At 44.4% G+C, this 21,709-nt stretch overlaps 1 protein-coding gene across 1 annotated transcript in view; it reads left to right on the plus strand.

The window, feature by feature from the left end:
* SH3RF3 (SH3 domain containing ring finger 3) overlaps positions 1 to 21,709 on the plus strand; it is a 403,194-nt gene that overhangs the window by 332,427 nt on the left and 49,058 nt on the right. Inside the window, exons 7-8 of the mRNA XM_058278324.2 lie at positions 5,085 to 5,338; positions 18,682 to 19,016. Coding sequence (XP_058134307.1) covers positions 5,085 to 5,338; positions 18,682 to 19,016 — 589 coding nt within the window. The remainder of the gene's footprint in view (positions 1 to 5,084; positions 5,339 to 18,681; positions 19,017 to 21,709) is intronic.

The following is a 21,709-nucleotide window of genomic DNA, read 5'->3' on the forward strand; positions in this document are numbered from 1 at the left end:
CCAAGCAGGCGTGACCACTGGCTGCCATGGAAGAGGAGGTACAAGCCTCCACTTTCCCCTTGTTGCCCAAAGGTTATGCTGTGGTCAAGAATCCCAAAAAAGGAGAAGCCAGAAAGCAGCAAAGGGTGTTGGGCATGGGATCCGGTCGACAGGAGCTCTGAGGTCTCCTTGCAACCCAAGAAGGTTAGGTAACCACCTTAGTGAAAATTTGGCAAGAGTTTTACCTCTTTGATGGCATTTTGCTTGGTTTACCCTATCAGGCCCTGGCAACCCAGGGGAGAAGAGTGGGGACAGAAGGAGCTGGAGTTAGGGCAGCAACTAACTGGGGTGAGAGATTCAGCAAAGCTAGTGAAGTCTCCAGTGTGTGTGTGTGTGTGGTGTGGGCGTGTGGTTAACATGTGTTCTCACATTTAGACTTCTTATACTCAAAATACATGCATATAAGCAAAGGAGAAAGGATAGCATTGCAAAAGTTAACAGTGGTTATTGAGTGGCTACATTATGGTACTTTTACAATTTTTTCTTCCTTGGGCTTTCTGTGTTTTTCTATTCAAATTTTCTATTCTTTTACTTTATGAAAATGGAAAACATTTATTAAATGTTTTGTTTTGTTGTCTTGAGAATTTTCCATTGAAACAAATGTTGCCATCCCTTGATTTTATTTCGGTCAGTTGGACCCTTCAAAGCCCCTTACGGCCCAGAGTTAACTCTTCAGGACATGCAAATGGAATAAAGACAGGACCCTTGGGTTTCCACTCACTTTGGAACCAGGCTGCCAGGAAAAAAAATTGAACAGCACCTCCAACCTCACCTACATTGCTAGCCTGATTCATACTTTTCAGTTATTTAAAGAGGTAAAAGGGAGAATATACTTACATACTTATTTTAATAGCTTTATTTACCCAAAGCATTCTTGGGCCAGTACTTTTCCAGTGGTGCCCTGTTGGCACCTTGGAGGAGACTGGAGTCTGCCCCGAGCCTGGGTGGGTCTGGGAGGAGGAGGATTCAGTGGTGCTTGGACATATGGCATCAGATGACCCACAGGCAGGGAAAAGCTTGAGCCCCAGACTGTCGAGGGGCCTCAAGCAACAGCCATGCCTCGGGTGCGGCCGCAGAGCCAGCGGACATCTGCTGCAGGGTCATGCCCTCACCCACCATCTCTGGTACTTATTTACAGGTGTGGGGTGACCTCCCCAGCTGTAGATTTTAAAGAGGGGAATCTTTGGTACTGGTTTCACATGCCAGTGTTTTAGTCTACAACTTGATCTTAAAGACTTTTCCAGTCATCTCAGTCCTTGAAGGAAAACTCCGGGAGGTTCAACGCAGCTGAGCGACAACTGAGGCAGGGGTGGATGCCTTAAGCCCAGTGGAGTCCCTCCCTTGGCAGCCACGGGAGCCAGTGCTGGGTTCCTGTCGGGTCAGCTGTGCTCAGAGCCTCCTCAAGCTTAAACTGCTCATAGTGCATGTGCCTTCAGCACATGGAGACCAAGTCCCCTGGCCGTGCTCCTGGTGTGGAGACGAGCTCACTCATCTCATCATCGAACGCCCTTCCTGGAAAACATGGGTCACCCCACGAGATTCCAGGGGCTTCCCTGTTGTTTGCACCCTCAAGGAAGACTGAAGTCTCAGATGGGTTGTTCCGGCTCCCAGCAGCCTTACCCAATCCTGCGCCGGCAGAGTGCACCCTGTCACATGTCACACATTCTGCTCCTTTATAGAAAGGGCAGATTCTTCTCCATTCAAAACCACGTCATGGCAGAGCAGCCAGTCCTTGGAGAGAGTCAGCCAGCTTTTAGGCTACCAACTGGTTCCCCAGCTTTCCAGTTTGCAATTTTGCAACTCCAGTTCTTCCTGTATCTTTACCCTAGAACGTCTTTAAACCTTTCAGAATCTGGACTGCAGTTTAAGTCCAGCTTCCTTAGGTGGGATTCGGGACGATCAAAATTCAGTCTTCCCATACCACCTGGGACTTTTTTTTAATAAAGCAGTTGTAGGTTTACAGAAAAATCAAGCAGAGAGTAAAAGTTCCATTATATGCCCTCACATACACACTCACTGTTTTCCCTATAGTTAACACTTACATTAGGGTTATACTTTTGTTACAACTCGTAAGCCAGTATTATTATAGTTATACTATGCACTGGAGTCCATAGTTAACACTCTTTCTGTTGTATAGTTCTATGGATTTGGTTGGATTTTTGTTTGTTTTACTCTGGTGACATAGATACAACCTAAAATTTCCCATTCGATCCACCTGGGACTCTCTCATGGGAAAGGTCTCCAGTGAATGGAATTGGAGCACTTTGGGTGACCCGGGCCACCTCGCTCCTCGTGGTTGGGAAACCATCCTTTGTTAACTTGCCTTCAGTCCTCTCGGTCTTCTACCTGGTGGGATTTTGTTTTGTTTTTGTTTTTGTTTTTTCCTGAAGAAGTGTAGAGCAACAGAGAGCCCTTTAGGTCCACTCCAAAACCTAACTCGGCAGCTGGGAATCCACCCTGGTACGTGCAGTGTTGGGAAGGTCACTGGTTTGTCGCTCTGAAGTCACTCAGAGAGGGATTGTCAGGGCCGCATCAGTCAGTATCCCAGGAGCCCACATTTCCCCACCCCAACCCAGAAAACCTGGGTGTAGTCCTTATTCCCAGAAATGGGGAACAACTGTCCCCCTCCTCGTGGCCCTGCCGTCAGGATTTAATAACCCATTCTGATCCAAGCTCCTTATTGTTCTTAAGGAAAATTGCCGAAGCTTCCCAGCTGAAAATCGATGCCTTTTCAAGACGTGGGCAAGTGGATTGGTGGGAGGCAGCATCCTTTACCCACAGACCTATACTTACTCTACAGTATCCACAGGCCCTTAGTGGGCTGAGAGTTTAGTGTTTAGAGTTGATATGGTAGCTCCTCAACCTTTGGGGACATTCAGAGTTCATGTAAAAATAAGGTTGGGGGGACCAGAGTGCTTTACTGTTAGAAGTGATAGCGTGTACTAAGGAAATAAGGGAAAAGCCCGCGGGCGCTTGCCAAACCACTCCTAGAGACTATGTGAAGGGGTTTGCCATTGTCACGCTAGAAGCAGATGGGTATCTGCATCTGTTGTGTGGAGACTTGTTAATATAATCTTGCAGATAAGTGACCCTTAATTTGTGAGTCCGCTTTATTTAATTTTTTTAAAACATTATCTCCTAGGATGAAATTGAGTGCAACAGGTTGCAAATAAAATTAAAACCCATACTTTTTGGTTAGTCTGCTGGCAGGGTCCTTTGGCAAAGGCTAATTTTTTTTTTTTTTTTTTTTTTTTTAAATTGAAAGCACAACTTTCAAATTTATTTGAAAGGGTAAGGAGTTTGAATAGCCAGAAACATCTTAAAAAGGAAAAGTGAACTCTCATGTCCAGACTTTAAGTTATATTCCCTAGCTATATTGGTAAAAACAGCATGGTACTGGCATAAAGACAGACACATCGACCAATGGAACCATATTTATGGTTCAGAAACAAACCCTCACATGCATGGTCAAGTGATTTTTTTTTTTTTTTAAAGATTTATTTTTATTTATTTAATTCCCCTCCCCTCCCCTGGTTGTCTGTTTTCTGTGTCTTTTTGCTGCGTCTTGTTTCTTGTTTCTTTTTTTTTTTTCATTTTATTGCTATTTTATTTTATTTTTTTTTTATTGACTTTGTAATAATATTACATTAAAAATATATATGTGAGGTCCCATTCAACCCCACCCCCCCACCCCCCCCTCTCCCCCCCCAACAACACTCGTTCCCATCATCATGACACATCCACTGGATTTGGTAAGTACATCTTTGGGCACCTCTGCACCTCATAGACAATGGTCCACATCATGGCCCATACTCTCCTCCATTCCATCCAGTGGGCCCTGTGAGGATCCATGATGTCCGGTGATCACCCCCGAGGCGCCATCCAGGGCAGCTCCACGTCCCAAATACGCCCCCACCTCTCATCTCTTCCTGCCCTTCCCCATACCCATCGTGGCAAAGGCTAATTTCACATCTGTTCTAAGGGCTAAGAAAAAAAAAAGGTGCAGCTACCCGAAGTCCTTTTTTCCTTTAGTCATTCTGCAGCAGCACTGATGGTGCTGCAGGGGGCGCTCCTCTGAGCTCACAGCCCCGAAGCTCCAAGCCACACCTGGAGATGGTGTCCATGGACTTGACGCAGGAGCGGGCAAGAACCCAACCCTACCTGTTTTCTCCCACCCCTGGTTTCTCTTGACTCCCAGCTGAGATCCTGAAGGGACAGAGGGGGAGGTTTCCCCAACTGCTGATTTCAGTGACCTCTTGCATAAATGAAAAACACTCTGTTCCCCCTGATACTGGAAACACGGAAGCTTTCAAGCACCCAGACTCCCTTAACTAAATCCTGCAAAATCTTACACTCCCACAGTCAGCGCATGGGTTTAGTGTAAGTATGTGCAGGGGCAAGAGTTGAAGTCCCATTTCCAGAGATGCTGTTTTCCTCTGGTTAATTCTTAAACACTACAAACTGGTTTCCTCTGGAAACTTTGGGGTGAAAGGGCATCTATTTCTGGCATGAGGCTGCAGTTCTTTGAAATCCCTGGGAAGGATGTCTTGTGTTCTTGCCCTTTCCCAAGAGTCGCGGTCAGAGGCCGGCAGGAACAAAATGGTGGCCCAGTCCAGCTGTTCTTTCCTTCGTTTGCCCCCTGCCCCACTGTCAGATGCTTCAAAGCCTGGTGGGACTGAGACATCCATGTTTTCTGGACATGTTTGGAGATACACATCTGTTTTTAGCATGAATTAAGGCAGACACTCTAGTACAAAATATTCGATTCACTTGGGATCATTCCCATTTCACAGGGCTCTTTTACTGTTTTTTGAATATTCACTTTGGGAGTTGGTCCCTGCGAAAGTTTTATAAAGCGTGCCCCTCCGCTCAGCTTGATTTCTGGGCATGGTTCAACCAGAAAGATGATCTCGGCATTGTTGTTAGGACTGTGTCCCCTCAACTGTTTGACCTTCATCTCCTAGGGCAGCCCTTTGCCAGAGGCCCATAGGGTATGATGCCATCTGAGCCCCTTCACCTGACCTGATTCTGCTTTTTGCCCTTAGGATTCCTGTAGGAGGGGCTGGACCGTCCCGGAATAATGTAGTTGGAGGCTCTCCACTGGCCAAAGGGATGACCACAACGATCCACCCAGGCGGTGGAAGCCTGAGTAGTCCAGCTACTGCCGCCAGGCCTGCCCTTCCGCTCACCACCCCTCAGGGCCACGCCCAGCACCAGGCATCCTCCCCACCGAGGGGGGGCTGCCTGCGACACTCGGCCCAGCCAGCGGCCAGCCAAGCCCGGAGTACCATCCCCACAGGTATGTCCGCTGGCCCTCAGGGGCCTCTCCCCTGCCAGAGAGTTTGACAAGGAGGGTTCTCTGGGGCAAGTCATGAGAAACATTTTTGGCCCAGATCTCAAAGAATCCGTGGTGAGGTAAGTTGTATTTGTTTTATCATAATCATAAACTTTTGCTGATCTCCGGGAAGTTTGTTTGACTAATCGTGTTACCCTCTCCTGGCAGCTGAAATGGATTAGAGAATTTACAAATATTTACACATTTCATTGTAGCACAAGGACCGCATGGACTAATAAGATTAGCAGTGGTGCCTTTGGATGACTGCCCCAGTGGGGCAATGGTTGGTCAGCCACAGAGTCCTGCCATTTGCCAGGTTGTTCAGCTGTCCCAAGTTAAGCAGCATTTCACGTGACAGAGAGCTGGTAATGAGACAAAAATCCAGACTATTCCCTTTCTAAACTCTGAGACTAGCAGGAGATGCCCACCATGGACACTTCATCTTCATACCAACATTATCAACAAACAGATTAACTCAACTTCAAGTCAGATTGACTCACACCAGAATGGTGTGAGATGAAAAGAAGTTATGAGGGTGGATCTTAAAGATATAGCATATAGGGAAGCACTGTGGCTCAAGTGATAGAGCTTCTGCCTACCATATGGGAGGACGTGAGTTCAATCCCTCAGGCTTCTTGGTGAAAAAGAAGAAGTAAAAGCATGCCTGCCTGGCAAGCCACTTCCCATGTCGTGAGCTGAGTACCTGTGCGGTGAGCCAAGGGCCTGTACTTCAAGCCGAGTGCCTATGTGGCAAGCCAAGTGCCCACACAAGTGCCCGCATGATGAGCCAAGTGCCCATGTGGCAAGCTAAGTGCCCGTGTGGTGAGCCGAGTGCCTGTGCACGTGCCCACATGGTGAGCCAAGTGCCCATGTGGTGAGCCAAGTACCCACGTGAGTGCCCGCATGGTGAGCCAGTGCCTGCAGTAAGCCAGTTCCCATGCAGCAAGCCAAGTGCCGGTGCCCTGAGCCAGTGCCCATGCAAGTGAGTCATGCAGCAAGATGATGATACAACAAAAGAGAGGCAAAGGGGAGGTTCAAGGTGAAGCACAGCTGAGACCAGGAACCGAAGTGGCGCAGTTGAGAGGGAACCTCTCTCCTCATCAGAGAGCCCCAGGATTGAATCCTGGTGAATCCTAGAGGAGAAAGATCAGAAGAGGAGACAAAAAGAGAAATAGATACAGAAGATCATACAGAGAATGGACACAGACAGCAAAAACAGCAGGGCAGGGGAGGGTGGGAAATAACTAAATAAATAAAGGTTGGAAACTAATAAAGATACTTGAAAAAAAAATTTTTTTAAATAAAGAGTATAGACGCATCTCATTTTGAAAGCTCAACATTGAGCCAGCAAGAACTGATGAAATTTAATTCACTTGATGTTTCCAGATCCAACACCAGATGATGACCTTTAGGAACTTGGAGCTGAAGGATGTTGTCACTGTGCAGCAGTCACCCAGACAGAATGAGGTGTAACTCTTAATTTCATTAAATGATATACAATTTCCCTTTCCACCCCAGTCCTATACTCTCTGATATCATCTCTCTTCTTCTAAATGAAAGGCTTAAAGGGCAAAAAGAATGTGGATTTTTTGGATCAATGAAATACATTGTTTAAAACTCACCAACCAGAAGGTGACCCATTAGCAGTGCTTCAGAAAGCAGCATCTCAAGTATAAAATGTCAAGACAATACTGAGGACAGGAGTCTATGTTTTCTCCAGTCATGACTGAAGACACAAGGGGGACAGGGTGGCAAGTGTCTTCCTCTCAAAGGGCATTGTCCTACTTGCCCACCCAGGGGAGCTGGCCTGCATATTCCCCTGCTCATGGCCAATTCAGGCTTCCATGGGATTGGAAGAATTGCTTTGCCCTTATCAAAACCATTTCAAGAGATTCGGATAGTATATCCCACCCAGGCGGTGTGCCTCCAGGATCTCAGCTTGGTCTGGCAGTACAGCAGAACAGGACTACAGCCCTGCTCTCAGGTTGCTCTTTGACCATCAAGGAAGCAGTGTGAGCCCAGCTGCCAGGGCTGCAGGTGCTGGTGGAGGGAAGGCCTGAAGCTGGAGCAGGTTGGGGAAGGAAAGGAGAAGACCAGGGAAAGGCCCCCCAGAAGACGTCGTGACCGAGTGAGCAGCAGCAGGTGAATAACACTCAGACAGCTGAACAATGGTAGAGGATTTTTTGAAGGAGGAGCAAAAGGATTGTGAAACAAACAAAAGGACGGGCAAGCATGTTGGAAGTAATTCAGTAAAGACGGAGCAGTCATAGACCTGGGTGTGGGCGGCCGATAGGCCTGTGTTCAAATGCTGGGGCTGCCATTAACCCAGTGGTCTCAGTTTCCCCCTCTATAAAATGGGAATATAGATGGCACTTTATTCCTAGGCTCGTTGTGTGTGCCTAATAGAGTATGTGGCTGTTACCAGTTTCTCAATCATTTGTCATTTTTTATTATCAGAATATAAAATACTATATATATGTAATATTGTTATTATTAACAGAATAAGACTGTTACTGGAGTACTCAATGCATGAAGGTCAAAAAATAAATAGAAATAGTTACCAAGGGACCTAGTGGGGTGTGAGTTCTCTCTTCACAAGGGGGATAACACTTTGCAAAACACCATTGCCCAGCGTGGAGGAAGTGTTTGCATAGGGCTGCCTGGGCACGAGGTGGGGAGCCGGTAGAAAGCTGTTGCCATGCCCAGGTGAGACCTGACAATGGTGCTGAGCTAAGTGAATGAGGTGGCAGAATCGGGCACAGATCAGAGAGAGATTTAGGAAGCAGAACGATTACACCTTAGAGATAGATGGACGTATGTGTTTGTGGAGAGTGAGGAATCAGTCCAGGTTTCTGGACTGATTGGGAAAATGACAATGGCATTCCCAAATCTAGAAAATGCCAGAAGAGAACTGGGTTTAGGACAAAGGTGATAAATTAGGTGTCGTGGGCCTTTGTCATGCTCGTGGCCACCTGGATGACTTTGAACAACCGCCCTAGGTGTGGGCCCCATGGCACATTACGAATCCTGCCATGGCCGAAGGCAGGCCTCGTATTTTTCCACCAGCCTTGTAGAGGTGCAGACACTTGACCTAAGCTCTGGGAATCCATTGTTCCCTCACAAGACTTCAGTTCAGAAGGTAAAAGGCGAGGAGGCAGGTGCGGTTGCGATCCCTTCTGGGGGTGAGCGTGGCTGCGAAAGCCCCCAGCTTCTCAGGGAAGCAGGGCTGGCGTTTCCGGTGCACAACCCCCAGCATCACCGCTGGCACCCAGTCCATGCCAACAGCAGCAGGGATGGCTCTTCACGAGGGGAGCCTCCTGGGGTTGTTGGGGCACTGTTTCTAGCTACAGGGACTACAAGACCAACTGTGCCACCCCAGAGAGTCTATAAAATGCCTAATATTTTTAATATATTCACTTTTTACTTAGATTGGTCGAAAGTGTGGTCTGTGTTTCTTGCACCTAAGAGCCCTGGCCTCTGGGCCCCTGAGGAAGAGTGAGTTGTCTTTCTACTATATGTGTTCCCTATCAATATTACGCGGTACCAACCACCTCAAACACCACCCAGTTCTTTACCTTTCAATCCATCACGTTAGCTTGGTTTTTGGTTCACCTGACAGTACTTACTGGTACCTCTAGCTAGGGATATAGCCACAGTAGTAGCCAAGTGATAAGTGATTCTACAGCAAAGCTTCCTGACTGAGGTGCCATGATTGGGTCAGAAGTGATACTGAGTTCCTTAGCTCTTGGAGCAAGTTGGCAATACCAGGACAGTACAGTCCCATGCCAGGTCACTTCTGGCTATAAACATTCTCATCCATTTACCTCAGCGTATCATACAAATATTTTCTGTGTGAGCCATGACATCAGAAAGATCGGGTTGCAGTTTTCCTCATTGTGAATAAAAATTACTGCAGGGCGATCCGACATTATCTGGGCAAAATAACCAATATAATAGTCTTTCCACCAAGCCATGCCTTGCTAGAACCTTTTCCAATTCAAAGTTGAAAATTGAGCCCTGCTGGTCATTTCTCCCTCTATGGAATAACAAGCAGTAGCAAAAGAAATTGGCCTAGCTAGGTGTAGTACAACGTTGTGTCTCAGTCATCCATCACCATGGCAACCACTATGGTTTGACAAGAATTTTTTTCCATCAGTTTAATTTTACATATGGGAAAAGTGAGGCACAGGATGGTTAAAATGGTTTCCCCGGTATATTCCAGTGTAAAGCTCCTTCCCCCACACACGGCTGTCATGGCCAGGTTAAAAAATGGCTCATACTGAGTCATATCAGTAAATTAAATGCCACTGAGTTCCCACAGCATTTTCCACTTCATTCTGCATTTAGAGAGAGAAAAAACATTGTTGACAGTACAAGTAATAGATTGTTCACTGCAGTAATTGCCCATTTCAGCAGACCCCAACCCAGGCAGTTGGAAGGCATTTTTGTCAACGTTCTCATCTTGAGCCAAAGTCAGGGAGTTTGACAAAGGCTTAATTGCATTGGCCATAGCATCCAATATGATTTGTTCTACTTGATTAATGTAATGCCTTTTTCCAAGGGCAGCGCTCTCCCTGTAAAAGTGCCAGTGTTCCACACAACCTCATATCAGCGCTTAGCAGGGCCAAGATCCCTGTACCGCCATTTATTCATCAGCAAAAAAAGCCACTGAAAGAGAGCTAAATTCCTGCCAGGCACTCTGCTAGGATCTTGAAATACAGAGAAGAACCATTCGGCAGACCCATTTCTGACTCAATTAGAGAGAAGGATGAGAAAACCAATTATTACAATGGAGTTTGAAAAGAACCGCAGTGGAGGAACACATAGGAAAGCATGAAGGAGAAATATTTCATTCAGAATGGGGAGGAAAGTAGGAGATGGGCTAAAGGAGGTGGTTTGTGGCAAATCTCAAGAGGAGGCAATAATGCCTTGCATCTTAAAGAATAAATGGGCACTAACTGAGCACATAAAGTAGGGAGGGAATTCTAGGCAGAGAGTCTTATCAAGTGCAAAGGCATGACAATGAGGAGGACCATTTGGGTAACTTCATTAGTGTGATGTGATTGGAACAAAAGGTACAGAAGGAAAAGTCTTGTGTGCTGATGACAATGTAAATGCCGAAGCAACATTTACTTTAAGTTCTGAAAGATGTACAGAACTGCGCATGCAGTGTGATGGGAAGAAGCTTTCCAGCGGAGTGAAAGCATGAAAAACTCTGATGCTAGCAGAGGTCTGGTGTATTTGGAAATTAAAAGAAGATCAATGTGGAGGAATAGAGAGCAAGAGAATGAGTGTCTTGTAATAAAGGGGAAAAGGTACATAGGGACAGATCACAAAGGCTCATGGCAAGGAATTTAGGTGTTTTTTTTTTTATCCTAAGGTCAATGGGACACATGAAAGGGTTTGAAATAATAGATCTGGTCAGATTTTTCTATTTAAAAAATAGAAAAAAATTTTAAATAGAAAAATCTATTATGGCCAAGATGGAGTAATAAGGATCAGATTTACCCTCCCATCTGAAATAACTGAAAAAAAGAAAAAAATATGTAAAGCAACAGTTTGCAAGATACTTGAAATTAGACAACCAAGGACAGTGACCCATGAGAAATGGGAAACAAAGAGGTGAGCCCCGTGATTGCCCAGCTTACTGCCTAGATAGAAGTTACAGGCTGTGGTGCAGGGAAGGAGAACCAAAGAGGAGCCCAACAAGTTACCTGCAGTGCTGACATGCAGATGAGAGTCTGGGGAGATAAAGATGGCTAGGGTAGACAGAGGACGAGTGAAGAAAGAGCTGCGCGGAGAAACAACTCCAGAGACCACGGAGCATCCCTTTCAAGAATTCAGCTGAGTACTAATCAGCATTCACATGTGAAGAACTGCCCAAAGCCAGAAAAAGAACCACCTGAATGAATTAGATGTGACAGTGTCCAGCATACACACCTGTTCCTACCAGCCAGACTGGAAATAATCTACATAGCATTAGGTAGACTAAACAGAAGGGTTTTGCCTTAACAGGGGGAAATAATTATCCCTAGACTGAGCATGGCTCTGGTTTCACCTAACAAATCTTAAAAGCAGGACTTGAAAGGATTAAACTGTTTCCAGTTAATGTGTGTTTCAGAACAAAGCTCAAGAATATTTATAGGAATACAAAAATATCCAGCTCTCAACAACATCACAAAGCCTGGCAACCAATAAATAATTGCCAAGCATGCAAAGAAGCAGAAAAATATGACCCATGATGAAGAGATAAATCAATCAAAACTGGCCCAGAACTGACATAGATGTTAGACTTAGCAAAGACATTATAACTGTATTCCATATGTTCATAAAATTAAGTAAAGATATGGAAGATATTTCTAAAATACCAAGTCAAACCTCTAAAAATTAAAACTACAGTGTGTGAGATCAAGAATATACAGATGGAATTATTGACAGATTGGACATTGCTGAAGTAAATATTAATTCAGCAATGTAATAGAAACTACCCAAAATGAAACATAGGAAAGAGAATTTTGAAAAATGAACTGAGTATCAGTGAGCAGTGGGACGACTTTAAGTGACGTGATATTTTGTAGCTGGAGTCCCCAAAATAGAGGAGAAAGAGGTAAGACAGAAAAATTATTTGAAGAAATAATGGCCACAACCTTTCCAAATTTGGTTAAAATTACAGACTCACTGATGAAGGATCACTGATGAACCCCAAGAATAAGAAACATGAAGAAAACAACTCAAAGGCAAATCGTGATCAAATTATTCAAAAATCTGTGATAAAGAAAATCTTTAAAGCAGCCAGAGAAAAAGATATGTTATACAAAGTAGGAAAAAGATAAGGATAACAGAGATTTATCATAAGAAACAATGCAATTGAGAAGATAGTGGAGTAACTGAAAGTAGTACTAAAAGAAAAATGTGTCAAACCTAGGATTCCACACCCAGAAAAGCTAGAAGATCCCATCATCAGTAGACTTACACTGGGAGAAATGTTAAAACTCTTTAAAAAGAAAAAGGACACCTTATGGAAATATGGGTCATTACAAAGGACTGAAGAGCAATGGAAATGGTAACCATGTAAATAAGAAAATAAGATTTTTTTCTTAGTATTTACATGTCTTTAAAATATAGCTGCCAGTTAAACAAAAACAAAAACGATGCAGTGTGGGATTTAAAACATATGTAAAAGCAAAATGTATAACAACAAAAGCACAAATGTTGGAAGGGGAAAATTAAAATACTATTTACAAGTAACATTAGACTATATGTGAAGTGTCATGAAGTCAACACTGAGAGAGATATAAGCAACCACTAAAACAAAGACTTACAGTGAAGAAGCTAACAAAAGAGATAAAATGGAATAACAAAAGCATTCAGGGTTTTTTTGTTTTTAAGATTCATTTATTTATTTATTTCTCTCCCCTCCCCCCCCCCCCCCCCACCCCAGTTGTCTGTTCTGTGTGTCTATTTGCTGCATCTTCTTTGTCTGCTTCTGTTGTTGTCAGTGGCACGGGAATCTGTGTTTCTTTTTGTTGCGTCATCTTGTTGTGTCAGCTCTCTGTGTGGGCGGTGCCATTCCTGGGCAGGCTGCACTTTCTTTCCCACTGGGCAGCTCTCCTTAGGGGGCGCACTCCTTGCCTGTGGGGCTCTCCCCAAGCAGGGGACACCCCTGCGTGGCATGGCACTCCTTGCGCACATCAGCACTGCGCATGGGCTAGCTCCACATGGTCAAGGAGGCCTGGGGTTTGAACCGCGGACCTCCCATGTGGTAGACAGACACCCTAACCACTGGGCCAAGTCTGCTGCCCAAAAAGCATTCAGTTAATCCAAAAGAAGGCAAAAAAAGAAGGCAAAGAGAACAAGGAATATCTAGGTCAAATAGAAAACATGTTGCAAGATGATAGGTTTAAACCTAATCATATAATCACATTCAATGTAAATGATCTAAAGAACCCCAAAGAAAATGCAGAGATTATCAGGTATTATAATAAAACAAGACCCAACTATATGTTGTGAACAAGAAACATATTTTCAATATAAAGACACAAATAGGTTAAAAGCAAAAGGATGGAATGAGCTGTACCATGATAATATTAATCAAAAGAAATCTGGAGTGGCTATATTAATATCAGGCAAAGTAGAATTCAGAACAGAATATTACCATGGGTGAAGAAGGTAACTGCATAATGATAAAAGGTGAAGTTCATCAAGAGTATATAAATATAACAATTCAAAATGTACTAAAGACAGAGCTTCAAAACTCATCCTTACAGAGCTCAAGGGGAAATAAACAAGTCCAGAATTATAATCAGAGATATCAATATCCCTCTCTCAATAATTGATAGAATTAATAGATGGAAAACTGGTAAGATATAAGAGATTAGACAATACTCTAAGTTGACCAATTGACAGTTTTAGTACACTCCACCCAACAGCAGCAAAATGCACATTCTTCTCAAGTGCACAGAACATTTACCAAGGTAGAACATATTTTAGGCCATAATATATGTTGCAATAAATTTAAAAGGATTCAAGTTATAAAAAGTATGCTCCCTAACCAAAATGGAATAGAATTAGAAATCAATGGGGAAAAATGGAAAATTCCCCAAATATCTGAAACTAAATAACATGTGAAAAATAATCCATTGATCAAAGAAATCAAAAGGAATATTAGAAAGTATTTTGAACTGAATGAAAATAAAACACAGCATATCAAAATTTGTGAGATGCCACTAAAGCAGTATTTAAGGGGAAATGTATAGTACTAAATACCTATATTAAGAAAAAAAGAGAAACATCTCAAATAAATGACCTCAGCTTCCCTCTTAAGAAACTAGATCTTAAAGAGCAGAGGAACCACAAAGGAAGTAGACCTCAAAAAAGGAAATAATAAAAATCAGTGTGGAAATCAAGTAAATAGAAAACAGAAAAACAATAGAGAAAAGGAAACTAAAAGATGGCTCTTTGAGAAGACCAATAATAAAATTGATATGCCTCTAAAGAATAAAGTGAGAAAACACAAATTATCAATATCAGGAATGATAGAAATGACTTCACTCCAGATTCTATAGAATAATAAGGGATTATTATAAAACAAATCATTATGCCAAGAAATTCAACAACTGAGATGAAACAGACAAATTCCTTGAAAGACAGAAATTACCAAAGCTTATTCAAGAAGAAGTAAAGAACCTGTATTTCTTAAATAGCTTGAATAACCAGCTAAAAACCTTTTCGCAAAGAAAACTCCTTCATAAATAAACATGTAAAAAGGCTAAACAAAATGTTAGCAATTCTAATACAACAATAAGTAAGGACATAATACATCATAACCAAGTGGGGTTTATCAAAGGCATGCAAGGTTGGATAAAGATTTGACAATCAATTTACCACATTAACACACTAAAAAAATTAATAAATAACATGATCACTTCAATATATACAGAAAAAAATACTTGGCAAAATCCAACTACCATTCCTGAATAAAACTCTCCAGAATTGAGGAATAGAAGTGAACATTCTTAACCTGATAAAGGGCATCTACAAAAACACTATACTTAATGTGAAAGTTGAAAGAATTCCCCCTAAGATCCAGAATAAGACAAGGATGCCTGCTTTTTCCACTTCTACTCAATATTGTGTTAGAAGTTCTAGCCAGAGCAATTAGACAAGAAAAATACATAAAAGGCATGCAGATTGGAAAGGAGGAAATAAAACTGACCCTACTTGCAAATGGCCTGGTCTTTTGTTAAGGAGTCAACAAAACAAATAATTAGAGCTAATAAGCAAGTTCAGCAAGGTTGCAGGGTCCAAGATGAATAAACAAGATCTACTGTATTTCTGTACACCAGCAATGGACAATTGAAAATTGAAATTAAAAAAAAAAAACTATACCATTTTTATTAGCATCAAAAATATAGAATATTTAGAGATAAACCAGGTAGGAGCAATTCAGGTGAAAATGATGGTAGCTCGGAATAGAGTCTTGTCAGTGGAGATGGAGAAAAGATGTGGGTCATGCTAAGATTTTTTAACTAAATCTGAGAGTCAGCAGAGGGACACACAGAATCAGACTTATATTTTCAACAGGTATTTTTGGTTGTATTCTAGAGCCTAGTTATAGGAAGATCATTATAGCTCAAATAAGAGATGATGAGGGATTAGTCTATGGAAGTGATGGCAGAAAGGAAGAAGAAAGGTCAAGGGCTTGGTGACAGATTGAATGTCGGAAGAAAGAATAGTTAAAGGGGATACTTGAGTTTGTCTCCCATGATTCTGGCTGCTATGGCTGAGTGTATAATGGTGACATTAAAGAATATGGGTGATTCCAAGATGATGATGGAGAAGGGAATATAATGAGTTCATTTTTGAATATGTTCAGTTTGATAAGTGTTAGTGAATTCCTGGTGGATATGCCCAGTTTGCAGTTGGAATTATGTGCCTGGACCTCAAGGAAGAGGTTTTGGATAGAGATTAGGATTTGAGAGCTGATAGCATTTATGTTACCCACAGAGCAAGAGTGAGAGGAAGAGAGACAGAGAAAGCAAACAAAAGAATGAAAAAAAAAACCAAAAAACTGAGGGCAGGTAGAATCTGGGGCCATACAACATGAACTTGTGGACCGAGAGGTGGATACGGGATTCCTGGACAGGATGAAAGAGTGAGTTGATGTGGAAATCCCTTACTCTGTGGCAAGCACAGCAATGTGGGCTTTTTCTTTAATATTTAAATGAAAACCAACTCTATGGATTGAAACAAAATGGAACACACAACAGCAGGTGAACTATAGGGCTTCGGATCAAATCTGGCAGTTCAGAAGCAGTCAGAACAAACATTGTCCCAAATTCCTCAGGATTGAGAAATGAACAAAATTGGAAGGAAGGCGTCTAACCACTGACCAAAGTAGATTTACTGTTATTGTAGTTATTAATTTGTGTTAACTGAGTATTTTGTAACATTGACATAAATATACATTTTTTAAAATAAAAAACAAAGCTGGCAGTTTGGGCTGAATTACAATTCCTGCAAGAGAAGAGGTACGGAAAGCCCCTCGTGAGAACCAGGGGACCAGAGCTGGGCTCACCAGCGGTCAAACCTGCAGCCTCCTCCAGGTTCACATCCCTAACGGCTGCCAGGTATTTGGGAGAGAGCAGTGAAATAAACAACCAGGTGTCCCCACCCCCATGGAACTTGCATTGTAGTGGAGAGGAACAATGAACAATCAATATATAATGAAGAAGTAAATGATGCAGATTATTAAAAGGAGATAAGTACTTTGGAAGAAAAGAAAAACTACAGCAGAGAAATAGGGACTGAGATGGCAGCAGGGGCAGGGGGCTTGCAGGGTGAAGTTGGTTGTAAGGCTGGGTCTCGCTGCAAACGTGGCGGCTCCAACCTGGCAGCTCTCTGCAGGGAAAAGCAGTCTTTGCAAAGGAGACGGCCGGCACCAGGTCCCTGGGATGGAGCGTAAGGATCAGGCGGGAGGCCAGAGTGACTGTCGGGAAGGAAGAGGGGGAGTGCTTCAGGAGATGAGATTATTGGCAGATTACAAGGTGGGTGGGCTTACAGCTTTCCAGAACGCCCCTCTTTTCTTGGCTGCAGGAGCTTAATATTTGCATCCAGCTGAGAAAAGCAATGTGGCAGTCCCGTGGAAGCTAGCCAGAAGGCAGCGGTGAGCTCTGCAAAGCCCTCTGATAGGAAAACCTCGCGAAGTCCTTGGAGATTGGGTTTCTGGGGGGTCGGGCTGTAATTGCTCTTCCCTGGCTGAGCAGTAATTTCCCCCTTCCAAGGGTGATGGGCTGGGGTGAAGGAGAGTTCAGACAGCAGGGCAAAGGCAAATAAATTGCCCCCGGAGGAGTGCCCCATCCAAGTCATAGGGTAACCTCGCTGGTGATTAAATGACCCCAGTGGCTTAATTGATCTGCATAATTGCCTGACCTGCTCTTCCTTTTTAAACATAAAGCCACATTTGTGAGGACTCCAATGCTGTCGGTTTTCAACCCACGTGATATTTTTTAAAAATACAAACATAAATCAGCCTTTATATATTTTACCTGGTAGAAGCAGCAGACACCACATCAAGTTCTAGAGAATTCATGATCACATAATTAGATCTCACTAGCTATTCCCACCCAGCTCTATTGGAAGGAAGGGGACGTGATTCACAGATGGAGTGGGTTTTGTTTGTTGGGTGAAGTTATTTAACATGCCCAGGAAATGCTAAGATTTATGAGTGCATTATATATTCAAGGCATATTTGGAGGTTGAGAATATTGGTTTTATTGTGTGTATATTTTTCATGTTACTGAAGCCATGAATGCTACAAATTCTAGTGAAAAAATATATATAGGGTGATATGTAATTTTTCTCTGGCATAATAAAGCAAAAATGACCAAGCCTGAGTTGTGTAATGTTGGCTGGAAGACAGCATAATGTGATGTCTGATGTCACGACCTGGATCCCTCCCTGGGGTCAAACCAGCCCAGGTTACAAGTTACTAATCCCATGGTGTCATTTAGTCTCTGCCCTATTAGTTTCAGCTGTAATTAGTATGAAGGTGATTCTTCAAAATTACTTACAGTAATAAATAGCAGGATTCATTTGAATCTGGTGCTATCTTTAGAGGGAATTTTATCTTTTCAAATGGGACTTTTTTACAAAGTTGTGCCTTTAGATTCCTAACAACTTCAAGGAGCATTTTTCATCTGACAGCAAAGGAGTGGGTTCACAGTCGTGAGTTCCTGTCTTCTAAATCCAGAAACTTCGATGCTCAGACGTGCAGGCAAGGCAGCATCCGCAGACAAATCATGGGGGGGTGGAGGCCTTAGGCTCAAGGCTGCAGAGCGGAGAAGCGCATGCGCCTTTCTTCACGCGCTCCTCGCCAACCACCGCCGTTTCGCCCCCTTTGGCCTCACTCAGAAAGGGCAAGTAATAGCATCGAGGGTACGAAGTATGACAAAGGAATTGGTAGTTACAGTTCTGGGTTCAAGATCACCAGAGTCCAACAGGAAGCTGCTAACAATGGTGCCTAATAATTCAGTGCAATCTTAAGGCTTCACCAAGATTCTCTCACAGGTTATACTTTTATGGGCATTTTAAGAAAGGTGGTTTTTAAAAAGCTTCTGAGTGCACTGATTCATTGTAGTAGAGAAAGTAAGATTGAAGTCTTCTTGTAAAACGGGGTGCTGCCCATGCTGGCTGGGCAACCTTGAAGAAGGTGCAACCCCTCAGAAGAGGAGCCTGAGAAAAGAGCCTGAATTGTGAGCTGCAACCTGATCTTTCCCTCCCGCTCTCTCTCCAATCCCCCACTCCAGCCTCCCACTGCTCAGCCCAGGCTCAGGACCGCCCCACCGCCACTGTGTCGCCCCTGCGCACCCAGAGCTCTCCATCCCGCCTGCCAGCCTCCAGCCTCAGGCCCCACTCTGTGGTGTCCCCGCAGCACATCCACCAGCCCCCCATCCAGATGGCCATCGGAGCCCAGTGCCCCCGGCCTGTCATCCCCCTCACGTCAGCCGCGTCGGCCATCACGCCTCCCAACGTCAGCGCTGCCAACCTCAACGGGGAGGTTGGAGGGGTCCCCATCAGTGGCCTGTTGACATCCAGCCCCACCAGCACAGGATGCAAACCAGACGAGAAGAAAACTGAAAAGGTAAGCGGCCCCCGACGTGGCAAGCCCTGAGCCCTTGGCTCGAGGCTGCAGTGTGTTCGATATCATGCAACTGAGGCCCGGCCGTGCCCACCGAGCTGCTGTCATCAGGGGCACCAGGCACGTGGCAGAGATGGTGTGACCCAGCCAAGCAGCTGGTCCTTGGAGTGGAATTCAGGCAGGACTCGGTGATCTGGCAGGGTTGCTGCTAGTCCATCTGCAGTTTTCATACCCATCCAAAAAGGTGTGCCTTCCCGAAGACACTTTACTTCCATCTGTTGGAAGATTATTGTACTATATTCATTTCATTAGAACAAGATTCTCCTTGCCATGTGCCAAGATGTTGTTATAATGAATATACAAATTGTGCGTGCAGTATGAATGACCCCCCTTCACTCAGATACAGTGTTGTTATACAGTCTGCAACCTGTTCGACCTTTTTCCTGAGGAGTAGCAAGAGGACGATGCCTCTTGATAGTTGGTTGGGATAGTAATTTCAGCTATATTCTTTTTAGCTGTGAAGAAAGTTGGACTTATTTCACCAAAGAAAATCTGCATCCAGTTGGCTTGCCCTAAGTGTCACCCAGCTAGACTGCAAATTAGCCAAGATTAGAATTCTAAATCAATGCTGTCCAATAGAAACATAATGCAAGCCACATATGGAATTTTTAAGTTTCTAATAGCCACATTAAAAAGTAAAATTAATTAAGAAATAAAAGGTAAAATTAATTTTAATAACACATAAAACCCAAAATATCCCCAATATTATTGTTTAAATGGTAATTCATATAAAATTGAAATAGCGTACTTATTCACATTATGTCTTTGAAATCTGTGTATATCTGACGCCGACAGCACACCTCAATCCAGACATACCTCAAGCGCTCAGGAGCCATATGCTGTTGGCTGTGCTTGCCACATTGGGCAGCTCAGGTCTAGATTTTCAGCCTGGAATCACTCTGTTCTTTGGTCTGGGTGCACGAGCTAAGGTTAGCTGTACTTCTCCCTTGCTTTGTCACATTCTCTGTATCTTTAAATATTCTTATATAAAAATCAGGCTTTTGATTAGGAGGCATCACTCAGGACTTGGATGAGCATCCTCAGCGCCAGGCGGTGGATTTGGGGTGAGGCATCTCACTGCTTCTCCGTCTGCCGCTCCCTCGGATGCAATAACAAAGCCAGCCTTGACTCCTTAGGCCTCCTGCCCAGCGTTCCCCCAGAGGCGGGCCCACCTGGCGCACCTGCCCTGCCCTCCGCAGGGACGGCACAGGTCCAGCACAGAGATGTGCCCGAACCAGACTCCTCAGGGCACCTGTCGGCGCCGGCTGGACGTTGGGCTCCTCTCCTCCTGTCCCGTCCCGCTGGAGGAATTGTGATTCCTTACGTTCACCGGGTGGGAAAGGGCTCCCAGTTGCGACTACAGTGGCTGCTGCTGCTCTCCCGGAGCCGGGAGCCCGGTGGTAACTCATTCTCCTGAGACCAGGAGGCGTGCGAACGTGAAGAGAAATGGTGGCTCTGCATTTCACGCCCAGGTCTATTGGAAGATCAACTAGGTCTGGACTCTGCGCCTTGCCGCCTCGCAGCCCTTGTGATAAGATGTAGCTGGGTCTATCAGGAGGCAGAGGCCGGGGTTGTGGGCCTGCCCCCTGCCCTGGCCACTGCTTCCTGGAAGGTGAGAACTCGTGGGTCTTCTGAGCTCCAAGGAGGAAAAAGCACAAGGAAAGAGCCTTGTAAACTGTGGGGGCCATTAACAGTTCTGTTGGCATGTCTGGTTCTTACCCCACATTCCCTTTCTCTACTGTGTGCAGTAGGTTGAGCTTGAATAGGCCTTAGTATTGAGCAGGATTTCTAGGACGTGGGCTTGACTTGCAGAAATCTATATCTGGAGTGCTCGGAAGCATCACTGTCTTCGCCCTCCGAAGCACGTGGCTAATGAAAACCAGCGCTGGGGCTGCTTTCAGCATTCCCTGGCTGCTAGAAGCTTAGCAGCTATTTTTGCTTTCACCCAGGGTTTACACTCTGCTACCAATTCTCATACATCAGCAAGGGATAGTTGAGTCCAGTGGACACCCAAATAGTTCCTCTTGATTAAATGCAGCTTGGAAGGGAGCCCCTGCACTTAGCTGGAAAGCAGTAGGCTTGACAATTCAGCATCCTCCTCTAGTGGCAGAAATGCTGCCTTTGGAAGTTCCTCCAAGCCAGTCCCTGGCAACAACAGTGCCCAGAGCCACCCACCAGTCTGGGACCCAACCAGGCTCTGGTTTGGATGCAAACTAAGCACCAGCGGAGGAAAAAGCACATGCTGGGCTCCCAAGCAGGAAATGGAAATGGACTTCTTGAGGCTAAGTGAGCATGTATTCATAGGTACAACGGTGTCCAGACACCCAGGAGAGACATACTGTGTCCCTCCAAACTTCCTGTGTGGCTTTCATTTCTCACCTCTTAAACAGACTAGAAAAACCACTAGTCTGAAAAAAATACCCCACCGGTTAATGTCTTTCCTGTTGGTCTGCCCTGTTGAATTCTTCCTAATTTACAGAAAGGTGCAAGGCTCCCACAGTCACTCATAAGCAAATGAATGTTTTTCATCACAGCCAGCAGCCCACGGGCAGGGCTGTGCTTGAAGTCCTATTGGCAGGGACTGGCAGGAACCGGGGAAAGCCTTTGCGCAACTTCCTGAGTGTCCTCTGCCTGTG

The sequence above is a fragment of the Dasypus novemcinctus genome, chromosome 17 (genome assembly GCF_030445035.2).
Source record: "Dasypus novemcinctus isolate mDasNov1 chromosome 17, mDasNov1.1.hap2, whole genome shotgun sequence".
NCBI lineage: Eukaryota > Metazoa > Chordata > Mammalia > Cingulata > Dasypodidae > Dasypus > Dasypus novemcinctus.